The 11,919-nt window shown below is 48.2% G+C and overlaps 3 protein-coding genes across 3 annotated transcripts; 2 read left to right on the top strand and 1 right to left on the bottom strand.

Annotated features, from left to right (window-relative positions):
* The first annotated feature begins 6,508 nt into the window (after positions 1–6,508).
* Positions 6,509–8,048, top strand: LOC9655363. Its single transcript, XM_024670501.1, has 3 exons — positions 6,509–7,628; positions 7,676–7,761; positions 7,815–8,048. Exons 1-3 carry the CDS (start codon positions 6,521–6,523, stop codon positions 7,917–7,919), a joined length of 1,299 nt encoding a protein of 432 aa, XP_024526269.1. The 5' UTR covers positions 6,509–6,520; the 3' UTR covers positions 7,920–8,048.
* Positions 8,027–10,482, bottom strand: LOC112344918 (pentatricopeptide repeat-containing protein At2g13600-like). Its single transcript, XM_024670500.1, has 2 exons — positions 10,426–10,482; positions 8,027–10,371 (listed from the first exon to the last, which is right to left on the bottom strand). The coding sequence occupies exon 2, from the start codon at positions 10,111–10,113 to the stop codon at positions 8,170–8,172; it is 1,944 nt and encodes a 647-aa protein (XP_024526268.1). The 5' UTR covers positions 10,114–10,371; positions 10,426–10,482; the 3' UTR covers positions 8,027–8,169.
* LOC9633997 (pentatricopeptide repeat-containing protein At2g21090) lies at positions 10,120–11,888 on the top strand. Its single transcript, XM_002965732.2, has one exon. The coding sequence runs from the start codon at positions 10,120–10,122 to the stop codon at positions 11,866–11,868; it is 1,749 nt and encodes a 582-aa protein (XP_002965778.2). The 3' UTR covers positions 11,869–11,888.
* The last annotated feature ends 31 nt before the right edge of the window (positions 11,889–11,919 follow it).

Genomic DNA, 11,919 nt, shown 5'->3' with positions numbered 1-11,919 from the left:
AGACAGCTCCTACTCTATTTGGACAAGGTCATTTCTTGACTGTAACAGAGGTGGACTTTGAGGTAGAGTGAACTCAATTAGTCAGGGAGGCTTTTTGGGACACACAACTGCTTTGTGATTAGGATCAACACAGTAAAGGCAAAGATTATGAGATATTTGATGTTGCTTCTCAGCAAGACTCAACTTCCCTCTAATGAGTCATGGAGTACCAAAAATATCCATCGGGACCGGAGCAGTAGGTTCAGGAGTATGCCCCAAAGACTCAAGCTAGGATTCCTAAGTCTGGGACGGAAAAACACAGGCACGGTGACTTTTCTGACGACATTCAAAGAGACGATTATCATATCGAACAACTTTGTTGATGGCATTTGACAGGTTTTTGGGATCCTCCATGGTGAGCAACAAATCCTTGACACCGTTGTTGAGGCCGAAATGAAATTGGTCAATCAAAGCCTGCTCATCCCACTGAGTGTCCAAGACAAGGATTTGGAACTCTGCAGCATAGATCAAGGCAGGACAAGACCCCTGAGAGAGACATCTCATCTTTGTGGTAGCAGCCCGAACCCGATCCGTCTCGCCAAAACATGCTTCAAGCTTCTCTTTAAACAATTGAAGATCCATCAGCTCTGGAACCACGACCCCTTTCATGCTCTTTTCCAGAAGAGGAGAAAACCATGACAAAGCTGCACCTTCGAGAAACATCCCAATCGCGCCGATTTGAGACTTGGGAGTGGGGTACTGCCGATGTTGAAGTGCGAAGATCAGCTCCATCTGGTTCAGGAATCCGCGAAGCTTCAAATGCTTACCTGAAAATTTCCCTGGGAAACTCACCTTCGGTTCAGGAACTTTGTTGGATCCTTGAGCCAAAAATGAAGCAAGCTCCTACTGCATGCGAAAAAGGGTCGCCCTCAGCTCAGTATTCTCAGACTAGATTTTTGCAAGGACTTCGGCAAATAAATCAGGATGGCTTGGAGACTCCATCGGCAAGAAGAAAGAAAAAGCAGGAAAAAAGGCAAAGGCAGTCAAACAATCAAAACGAGTTAAAGCAAAAAACAAAAAAACACAATCTGAATCAAACTGTCAAGACCCCCAACAAGATCAAGATTGGAAAATGCAAAAGACAAAGAGAAAAGCTAGTGGAAACAAAGAAAAAGCCTTAGATTGGCGTTGATTCAAATTATGGAGAAATGAAACAAGGCTAACCTACATATACTATAGGTTGATAAAGCTCCACCACTCTTGGATCGAGGATAGCCTAAAGCTGAGGTCGAGGAGGAGCCACATCATCATCAGGAATATTGTTCAAGACTTAGGAATCGTACAGGAAATCAGAGAGTCAAGAATAAGGAAGTGTTTCGAGAGTCAGGAATAGGGAAGTGTCTCGAGAGTCAGGAATGTGGTCTGCAGATCAGGAATCTAGTGAGAGTCAGGAATGTGGCAAGAATTGGGGGATTCCTAACAATAAGAAGCTAAAATTGTAGAGGCAAGCTAGAATGTGACAACAAGAGTTGTACCTTGCTGTGGATGAAAATGAAAAGTAATTCATCCCATTCTTCTATCATTAACTAGAAATGTTGTCTTCAGGTGGTACATATTGTAGGATTGTTGGAAAGATGTTCCTTATTCAAGTTTAAGCGGGTTTTGGCATGGCTAAATATTCACTACTCACAACTAACTTCACAATCAGCTAGTTAACTTTATGACTAGTGAACCTTGTATATGTACAATTGGAAAATCCTCTTAGAACAGTCAAATTTCTGCCACTATATAAACATGCAATACTTTTATCAACTACAATTCATAATATCTTTTCAAACACATTACAATCTCTTCAATAAAGTATTGATAAAGTTTGATTGAACATGTAAATAATTAAATTTTTCATTATACTTTAGTCATTTAACCACACTTAACACATAAATATAACCTTCTTTGGTCACATTGGCCTTTCCTGGCTAAATTGACTCCACTTGAGTCCTCCCCCTACTATACTTTTGGAGCTTAACAAACCCTCTAGAGTCTGGGAGACAATTACTTTAGACTTTCATCCTCAGACTCAGTCTCAAACTCAGACTTGGACTCAAACTCGAATTTGAACTTGAACTTGGTTTTGGTTTTGGTCTCGGTCTCAATCTTGGTCCTGGTCTCAGTCTCGACCTCAAACTCCATCTTGGGTCCATCTCAGACTCGAACTCTATCTTGAGTCCATCTCAAACTCCATCTTGAGTCCATCTTGGACTCCATCTTGGACTCCATCTCGAGTCCATCTTGGATTCCATCTCAGACTCTATCTCAGATTCCATCTCAAACTCTTTCTCGAGCTCTATCTTGGACTCCATCTTAAACTCTTTCTTGGACTCCATCTCGGACTCTTTTCGGAACTCGTTCTTGACACTTCCATGTGTCATGACATTTGCCATGTGTCAATTCTTTTTGTGTCTCTTTTTAGAGATTCATTCATCAATTGCTTCATGCTTATCCCTCGAGCACTTTATTTAAAATTCCACTCCCACTCTCGACTTTCCAAGTTGGAGCCTTTGGTCCAAATATATTACGCTTATTGGACTTCCACTTTGACCAATACTATGTAACACCTTTTCGGCTCCACTTTAAGGCTCAAGGATTTGTGTTTCATAGAACAATGATTCTCTAAAGTATTATACTTAAGATACCCCAAGAAAATACTATATATACAAACTTTATATTAATATATTTTTAGTAGTTCATTGCTTTTTATTATAGTTTATCAGCTGGAATATATTTTGTTATTATTTTCAATATGATATAGTATTTGTTATCTATATAGTATATGAGATAGTTTTTTAAAAAACTTTTATAGTTTAATTCTATATATGGTATATATTTGTGTTAGTTTATATAGTTTTAAATGTCATTGATACAAAAAAATAACAACTTTGCCAGAACTATAGCCACTTTTATTAAAAGAGTTCATTAAATATAATTTAGAAAAGGTAGCATTGTTAAAATCTAATAATTGATTTCACAAAGCCAACACTTGTTTATAGGTAGGGCATCTTAACTTGTCCCTTGCTGCTTGGATATAACAACTCTCTAAGGTTCCTTTAGAGGAGAAGTAGTATAGTCTAGAGTGATTAAATCTTTATTTTTTCACACCAGATCATAACATTCTCTAGCCCTAGTAGTAAATAGATCTTGCTTGGTGGCAATGGCTATAGCAACGTGATTGCTAGTGGATAGCAAGCCATTAGGCACTATTACAGATGGCTACATGTTTTTCAGCATAGAGGTATAGCAAATGCTATAGTAGGGCTGTGATGGATTTCAGCTTGAAGCATATTAAGGTTGCTAAAGAATTTAAGATGCCTAATGAGATTTCAATTCTAAGCAACTAAAGGGAATAACTTTAGAGACGATGTATGGGGTTTAAATATAGAGGGAAAGACCTATGAATAAAAAAAAAATTCCAATCGGTTAAAGGTATTGGGATACTTAAGGTTAAATATCCTTGGGTTTAAATATAAATGACCTCCTGGGAAGTTTAAGTTTAGGAGCTTACATTTGGTATTGAGTCTGACTCTATTGATTGGATAAGAGAATTATGCTATATGTTAAGATTGACATTTAGTAGGTTTAATTTGCTTTAGCTGGGTTTAACTTAAGGGGTAGGGGGTCAAGAGAGTGGGGCTCTCGAGAGAGCTATAGCTTTCAGCTTTTGTTCACGAGGGTGTAAATTTGCAAAGAAGCATAAATTGTAAGTAACTAAAAAGAACAATTTAAAGTTCAAATATAAAGGGAGAAGGCCTATAAATAAAATGCACCTTTTTCCAATTGGTTAAAAGTCTCTTAAGGTTAAGTACTATTAGGTTAAACAACATTCCAAAAAGTTTAAATTCATAAGTTTACACCAATATAAACAATGGATTAAATGGCCAGATCCTTAAATCTTGGTTTAGAAGTTCTATTTAACTTATTTATGATGGACTAACTTTTTATGCAACAAGTGTTCATTCTATAAGGATTTCTTTTGCTACTATTGAAAATCAAAAGGTCGAGCATGAAGAGAAGAATGTACTTAGTGATCAAGCTAGAGGTAACTCTATAGTTCCAACTAGATGTTTGAAATTTAAATTTTCAGTCTCTCACTTCTAAAACTAGTGATGGAGTTAAGAATACAAGTGAAGAGATGCATTGTGCTTGGGGCTTGGCTAGTGGACCATAAGGTATTAAGTGATTTTCAACTGCTTTTATAGCTTTACATTATTCCTTTTTTTTTCTTCTAGAAAGAAGAAATCTTCTCTCAATCATCATATGGGGAGTGGTATAGTAATTGCAGGGCATGTTCTTGAGCTTTGCCAATCACCAAAATTTTCTTTATAGTGTTCTTGGTATAAATTATGATATACTCTCTTTTAGGTTTGTGAGTGTATAAAATATGGAAATGCCAAAAACTCTAGTTTATATATAGAAGGGAGCTAAACTATGCTTAAGGTTGGTACAACCCCAATTATTGACACTACTCTCCAAAAGAGAAAGACCATATGAAATGATAGTAGAAACTTCTATGGGTGTCAAACTAGGAATGGATCAAAGAGCTCGCACCTTCACTATTTTCAACGTATCCCGCCAGGAGTGCCGTCCATAGAATCGTGTTACACTGCTCCATTCCGTCGAAGGCCCGGCCTGAGTACATGTCCACCAAGTTGTTCGTGAGGGCAGCAGCCATACCTGATAGCTTCCGAGTGCACAGCCATCCCCTTCTCCACAGATTTTATCTGAACTTGATTGGTGCTGGATTTCTTCTTTCGCTGCGAGGCCAGTGCAAGCTTTCGATGCAGCAAGAAAGCTCCGAGCATTTGGTCGGCAGTTTCTCGCTCTGGACAGCATTCATGCTGGGATACGCGCGAAGAAGATCTGGAACGGAAGCTGTTTACAGAGCTAAGACCGCCAAAGAACGACGTTGCATGACTCCAGTTTGTCGTAGATCCTCTGGGCTCCCACACTTGGAGTACGCATGCTGACCACGAACAGGCTGGTGTCAAGTCCTCTTCTCGCCGCCGAGGCATGAACAGCCATGCCTTTCTCCAAAGAAAAAGCTTTGACGAGCCTGTCATCCAGTGGAGCAGCCACTTCTTTCTACTGCCAGCCTTGAGAACTGCCACAATGATCCGGTTGGAGCCGAGTCGAGAGAAATCGAGAGAAAACCTCAAAGGCCACTTCTTCGAGGTTTGTTGCGCTAGAGCGTTCCAGGAGACCGTGTTTGGAGCCATGATCTTCTCAAAAGCTCTGCGAACATCGGCCATCCCACACTTAGTGTACATATCCACCAACGTGTTTCTGACAAAAACATCACTAGATCGATGCTCTCGAGCTACTGGGAAGAAATTTTTGGAATCCTCTTGCGGAAGCTCGCTTACCTGATTTCGAGAGAAATCTGGCGGCTGGATGGCAAATGCTAGAAAGCTCTGCACTGCTCGAAGAACCCTAAACAATTCTAGTGATGCCATTGCCCGAGAGCAAGAAGAGAAGGAGCGCCCGAGCGGTATCTTCTTTGTATTCCCCTTAGCTATCTTTAAGAGAGAATGCATGTGTTTCAGGAATCGACATATTCGTGTTGCTGAAAATCTATCACAAGAATTTTTCCATTTTAAACGTCTCTCAGAGAACTCAGTAGTTTCATCGTCAAACAAAGTCGTTTGGCCCTGTAGAAGACGATGACAATTGTAAGAAACCTCACATGATCAGTCGGCTTATCAAGAAAGACTCAAATCTGAATGGTTCCATGGCGATCCAACACCCGAGCCCACCACACAACCTACTTCGTTCATTTGCCACCATTCGGTTCTGCTGCTATCGGGCGCAGCAAACCTAAGGCTTCCAACCGCTTCTACGAGTGATCAGGAGATACCGCGAGTGCATGGGCGCAGTCCGGATCAAACGAGCCTCGGCAGCCTGGTCGAGCTCGAGAAATCCGGCAAGCACAGGCAAACAAACACGAAGCAAACAAGGTGAATACCGTTACCTTATGACAGTGCCTTAACACCGGCGTTCTAAGGATGAGGATCGTGTTGGAGGCGTGTAGAACGGCGTCCGAGTTTATCCCGAGAGAAAGATCGCAACAAATGTATGCTGGTCAGTTTCTTTCCATCGGTGGAGATGGCAAATGGCGTGACAATATCATCCATGGGAAGGTACCGTTTTAATCGTCAAGCGAATGACTCGTCCGGCTCGTTTTCGAGATTCTCCCTATCCATCCTTGATCGCGTGATTCTTCCTTCTTTCTAGCCTCCACCGCCATCGACGCGCAACGCCCTCGGCCCTGGAGCGAACAAGTTTCTGATGTGCCAGCATTCAGGGTGGATATTTGGGCGCGGCCGAGCGACTGTTCTTCGGAGCGCCAGATGGCGGATCTCCAATCCGAGGAGAGATTCCCTGTCCCAGCATTGGACGAGGCGGCGGTGGAAGGAAGAGCATTGAAAGGTGACAGAGATCTAAACAACCTGGAATTTTCTAGCATAGAAAGGTTAGCCTAGGGTATAGAATGGGCCTGTGGTTGAAGCATGCCGAGCAGGAGGCAAGACGTTTTGGCCTCGTGGGCGATGGAACCAAGCTGCCGGTAAGGGCTATCGCTGCGTTTTGGAAGCTGGATCCCGCGACTCTGTGTATTGGCGACGATGTGCTGCTCGCGGATGCAACTGGAACCTCCATCTTCGACGTGGAATCCATCCGGCAGACGGCAGTCAGGAGTGGCCTGGGCGATGGCAGCTCCAAAGACGCAGCCATGCCCATCATTGGGACGATCATCATCGCTCAAGAAGAAGAAGAAATACAAATACCAAATTGGGCAGAGATGAGCCGCAAGCGGCTCGAAGCATCGCGGCAGCTGGACGAAGAGTTCCGCCAGGTGTTCTTCAAGGCCGAGGGAGCTATCCACGCTTACCACAACCGGGTAAGGGAAGCAGCCGACGATATCCGGGTGCTCGAGGCCGAGGCGAGCAAGTTCATCGGCTGGTTCTATCGCGTGGGTCGCCAGGACGACGAGGAGCTCGACGCCACAAACAGGTGTGGAATGGTGACGCTGGTGAGGCCGGATGGAACTTGCGTCACGAGCTACGCTTGCATGAAGAAGAAGGCGGAGGAGGAATCCGATGGCAAGCGCTACGTTGTGTGCGTGGACGGGAGGCGATACGAGTGCGTAGCAGAGGTGGCGGGCGGAGTGGGAGTTTTAACTCCCGCGCAGGGATGCTCCCAGAGCTTCTCGGCCTGCGCGGTGGTCGCGCCGATGCCAGGGCCGTGGGTGAAGGTGGTGTCGGCGTCGTGGGACCATGACGGGAACAAGAAGCCGCTGCTCGTGGCCGGAACATCGGTGGGAGGCGATGGCGGACGATTTGACGATCTCTTGGAGTACGAGACGAGCTGTCAATTCCCTCCTTACCGTCATATCATGTTGCCATACGACGGGGCCAGGATCGAGTGTGGAGCGCCAGTGATGACTCCCAGGGGTAGCTTGACGGGCGTGGTGGTGGGATTTGGGAAGCTCAGGAATGACAAGAGGAGGTCCAAGAGACTGAAGCTGCCATACAAGTTTCCCATCACCAAGGGAGACTTTGGGCGCTTCTTGGAAGGAGTGCCGGAATCCATCGCCAAAGGTAAGCAAGCTTGTTGAGGCACTTGGAGTGATTTTGTTTGTCAGCAGATTGCAGGGCCGGGGTGGAGGTGAATTGCTTGGTGTACTACAATACCGTCGAAGGCAAGATTAGCTTCCCAGCTATTGAATGGAGGGTATGTTCCTACTATAATGATCCTTGTCAGTCAACTTACACACTTCCGTGCAGCACAAGAACTACTGCAAAGCAGATGGTACAATTGTTCGGTTAAGCTGCGTGGAACACCGTGATCGAATCCTTCGCCCCCGCGGGATTGGTAGACGCGCTCGATAGGGATCAAGCCCGATGCATCCACGCTTTGGGACTCAATCCTTCCTGGAAAGAACACTACAGCTGCCTTGTATTCCATGACGGCTGGATTGGAGGGAGCGGCGGAGTAATTTAGGTTTTCAAAAGTAAAAACACGACTGCATTTTAGGGTTCTTAGCGGCCTCACTGAAGCAGCCTCGCCGCCGCCACCGGCGAGGCTGTTCAAACCGAGGCCAAAATCCAACCACGGGTCCGCAAAAGCAAGCGCGTCAGATCACACTGGTGCAGCTCTCATTGCAGATCCAACACGCTCATCACAGCCGAAGAGATTCGAGAGAAGAACATAAGGCACAGAGGAAGCAGCAAAATCATCATCCTGACCCGCGATCCCTGCGATCCTGGCAGCCGTGCTCCGATCGCTGTGAACCCCACAAGCGCCCAGGATGCTGGAGCACGCAATATCGTCCGGCTCAAACGGCATGCTGTGGAGGAGCTCCTCCGCGCGGCAAAGCTGCCCGGCTCGTCCCAGCGCATCCATCACACACATGTAGTGGTAGTGCGCCGGCTCCACCCCAAAGTCGCCGACCATGATCGCGAAGTTCTCGCACGCCCGCCGCAAATCCCCGACGTGGCCGCACGCCGAGAGCACGCTCACGTAGGTGATCTCGTTTGGAGCGAACCCCTCCACCACCATCTGCTTGAGCAACTCCAGCGCTCGCAAGGGATGCCCGTTCTGCGCATACGTCGTGATCATCGCGGTCCACGACGTGGTGCTGCGCTCCCGGAGATTTGCGAACACTTCCCAGGCCTCCGCGACGCAGCCACACTTCCCGTGGAGATTGAGCAGCGCGTTCGCAACCACGGTGTCCATCCTATCGCCATAGCCGGCGATCTCGGAGTAGACCATCTTTCCCTCAGCCAGGGCCGCAACGTCGGAACAAGCCTCGATCACGCAGACGAGCGTCACCCGGTTGGGCTGGACGCCTTCCACATCCATCCTTCGCAGCATCTGTAGCGCCTCTCGGGGATAGCCCGCTTGGGCATAGCCTGTGATCATCGTCGTCCAGGAAACAACGTTCTTGCTCGGTGCTTCCTCGAAGAGCTCTCTTGCCTGGGTGATATACCCGTTTTGGGCATACGCCGTGATCATGGTCGTCCACAGCACCACGTCCCTGCTGCTCGATCTGTTGAAGAGCTCCCGGGCCTCGCCGGGGAGTCCACACCTACCATACGCGTTGGTGAGAGCTGTGACCACCCGTAAGTCGTCCGAGAGGTTGCTGGATTCGGAGATGAGTGAGTGTAGGCGTCGGGCTCGGCTTGCTGTCGTGCACGCTTCCAAGACGCTGGCGATGGTGACGGAGCTCGGCTTCACGCCACCGTCGAGGAGCATGGCGTGGAAGAACCGGAGAGCCTCCGCGGAATGCCCGTTCTGGGCATAGCCGGCCACCATGGCGTTCCACGACACCAAACTTCTCTCCTCCATCTCGTCGAAGACTCTTCTTGCTTCGTCGACATGGCCGTTCTGGGCATACCCGCTCAGCATCGCGTTTCTCACTTCCACCACCTTGGCTTCGTCTGGGATCTCGCGATAAACCTCCACAGCAAGCTCCAAACTCCCACACTTAGCGTACATGTTTACCAGCGCTGTCTGGATCTTCACTTCTGCCGCAAGCCCAAGCCTCGCGATCTTGTCGTGAATTCTCCTCCCTGTCTCCAGCAACCCGGGAGCCGAGCAAGCTTCCAAAGCTGCCAGGAACGTCACCCCAGTCGGCCTGATACCACTATCCAGGAACCTCTCAAAGAGTTCCACTGTCACGTCGCTATATCCCTGTTGAGCATACCCTGTCATGACCGTGTTCCAAGTTACTACGTTCCTGGCCGGCGCTGCCTCGAAGATTTGCCTTGCCTCGGGCATATGCCCAGCCTGGGCATACGCCGCTACCAAAATGTTCCATGAGTAAACGTTCGTCTCCTCGATCCGATCAAACGCTGCTTGGGCATCGGAGACGCTGCCACAGCTACCATACATGTTGACGAGGAGATTTCCAAGGTAAGTGCTGGTGTCGGCCTCGAAAGTTCCTAAGTGAGCGTGGAGTTGCTTGCCTCTGGCTAAGTTCTTGCAAGATCTTAGGAGTGACGCGTAGTTTTCGATGTCTGGAAGATCCCGCGAGGCGGAGCTGATGGATCTTAGCACAGAGTGGCAGTGACGAGCGAGCATCTGTCCATGAGAAGGATCTTACGATCACTGTCGACAGTGCCGAATGGAGCTGGCTGTGATCCGCACTTGAGTTTGAGCCGCTATGTCGAGGTACTGACGAAGAGAGAGTTCGAGGACAGGGCCGAGAGGCAGGCTGCCAGTGAGTCACGGAGGTTGTCGAGGAGATCCATCTATAGAGATCAAGACGGTCCCAGGAGCAGCGGCACCAGTGTGGAAGTGAATCAAGAGCTCAAGAAAGAGCTGGATCGTCTGGAAGAACTGCAGCAGCAACAACGATTAGGAAGGACTGAGAGAGATGAGATCAAAACTTACGAGACGCTTCTTCGGCAGTGTACAGCAACCAAAGCACTCGAAGGAGGCAAACGCTTGCACCACCTTCTGCTGGAAACCAGGCTGATCGAGAGCGTATTCCTCGCCAATCTTCTCATCCAAATGTATGGAGCCTGCGGCCAGCACCAGGAAGCTTTGGCAGTCTTCCAGGGCCTCAAATCGCCCAACGTCTTCTCTTGGAACATCATCATCTTGGCATACACCCAGAACGGGCACCTGCAGGAAGCCAGGGAACTTTTCAGCCGCATGCCAAAGAAAAACGTCGTTACCTGGAACACCATGATCGCAGCGTTTGTTCACAGCGGCCAAAGCCAGGAAGCACTGGACCTGTTTGATGAAATGGGCGAGGAGCCGAGCAAGATCACTTTGATCCACGCTCTCCAAGCCTGTGAGAACCTCGGAGCTCTAGAAAAAGCCCAAGAGATCCACTCCAGAATCATCAAGCTGGGATGGGAGTCACACACAATCCTGTCCACTGCTCTCTTCAACGTCTTCGCCAAGCACGGCATCATGCTCCAAGCTCGAGCCATCTTCGAGAAAATGCCACACCGGGACGTTGTCTGCTGGAACTCGATGGTCGCTGCCTATGCCCGACGAGGACATATCGAAGAAGCCATGAAGCTATTCCTCTCCATGTCCGTCCGGAACGCCTCGTCTTGGAATTCCATCATCACGGCCTACGTCCAGTCGGGGCACAGCAAGGAAGCCTTCGGTCTCTTCAAAGCGATGGACCTGGAGGGCGTTGAGGCCACGAAGATCACCTTCCTAGCGGTTCTCGGCGCTTGCACTGGCACGAACTCTCTGGCACACGGAAAACTCGTCCACACTCTGATGGTGGACGCCGGCTTCGCGGTCGACATCACTGCCGCCACTGCTTTGATCACCATGTACGCAAAGTGTGGAGCTCCAGAGGCCTCCAAGGCTGTCTTCCTCCAAATCTCTCATCACAACTGCATCACCTGGGCTTCCCTGGTTGCTGCTTACGCTCACAACGGCCGTGGAAAGGCCGCTGTGGATTTCTTCCGTCTGATGTGCCTGGAAGCTTTCACGCCAAACCAGATTGCGTTCGTCAACGTCCTTCACGCTTGTAGCCATGGCGGGCTGCTCGAATGCGGGACGAGCTTCTTCCAGTCCATGGTTGGTGACTACGGCCTGGAGCCGATCTTCGAGCACTACGCCTGCATGGTTGATGTTTTAGGCCGGAGCGGTAGAACAGACATCGCAGAGAACCTGATACTGGAAATGCCGTTTGAGCCTGACGGACTGCCGTGGACGGTGCTGCTGGCGGCTTGCAAAATCCATCACGACGTGAAACGGGGAGCGAGAGCTGCCGAGAAGATTGTGGAGCTGGATCCAAAGCGATGCGCTGCGTACACGTTGCTCGCAAACGCGTACTCGGGATCTGGAAACAAGTTGTTAAAGTAGACAAAATCGAAAAGAGCGTCATTGCATACCTGTATCGAACAAGCTCCGCAC

The sequence above is a fragment of the Selaginella moellendorffii genome, unplaced genomic scaffold (assembly GCF_000143415.4).
Source record: "Selaginella moellendorffii unplaced genomic scaffold, v1.0 SELMOscaffold_6, whole genome shotgun sequence".
Lineage (NCBI taxonomy): Eukaryota > Viridiplantae > Streptophyta > Lycopodiopsida > Selaginellales > Selaginellaceae > Selaginella > Selaginella moellendorffii.
The sequence above is the reverse complement of the archived record's forward strand: the minus strand, read 5'-3'. Positions and strand labels throughout refer to the sequence as shown.

Bases quoted from the DNA above. Each gene is read 5' to 3' on its own strand.
- LOC9655363 (XM_024670501.1), top strand. From the start codon at position 6,521: ATGGGCCTGTGGTTGAAGCATGCCGAGCAGGAGGCAAGACGTTTTGGC. The intron at 7,629-7,675 runs GTAAGCAAGCTT...GTTTGTCAGCAG, and splicing joins GCCGGAATCCATCGCCAAAG to ATTGCAGGGCCGGGGTGGAG. The intron at 7,762-7,814 runs GTATGTTCCTAC...ACTTCCGTGCAG, and splicing joins TCCCAGCTATTGAATGGAGG to CACAAGAACTACTGCAAAGC.
- LOC112344918 (XM_024670500.1), bottom strand. From the start codon at position 10,113: ATGCTCGCTCGTCACTGCCACTCTGTGCTAAGATCCATCAGCTCCGCC.
- LOC9633997 (XM_002965732.2), top strand. From the start codon at position 10,120: ATGAGAAGGATCTTACGATCACTGTCGACAGTGCCGAATGGAGCTGGC.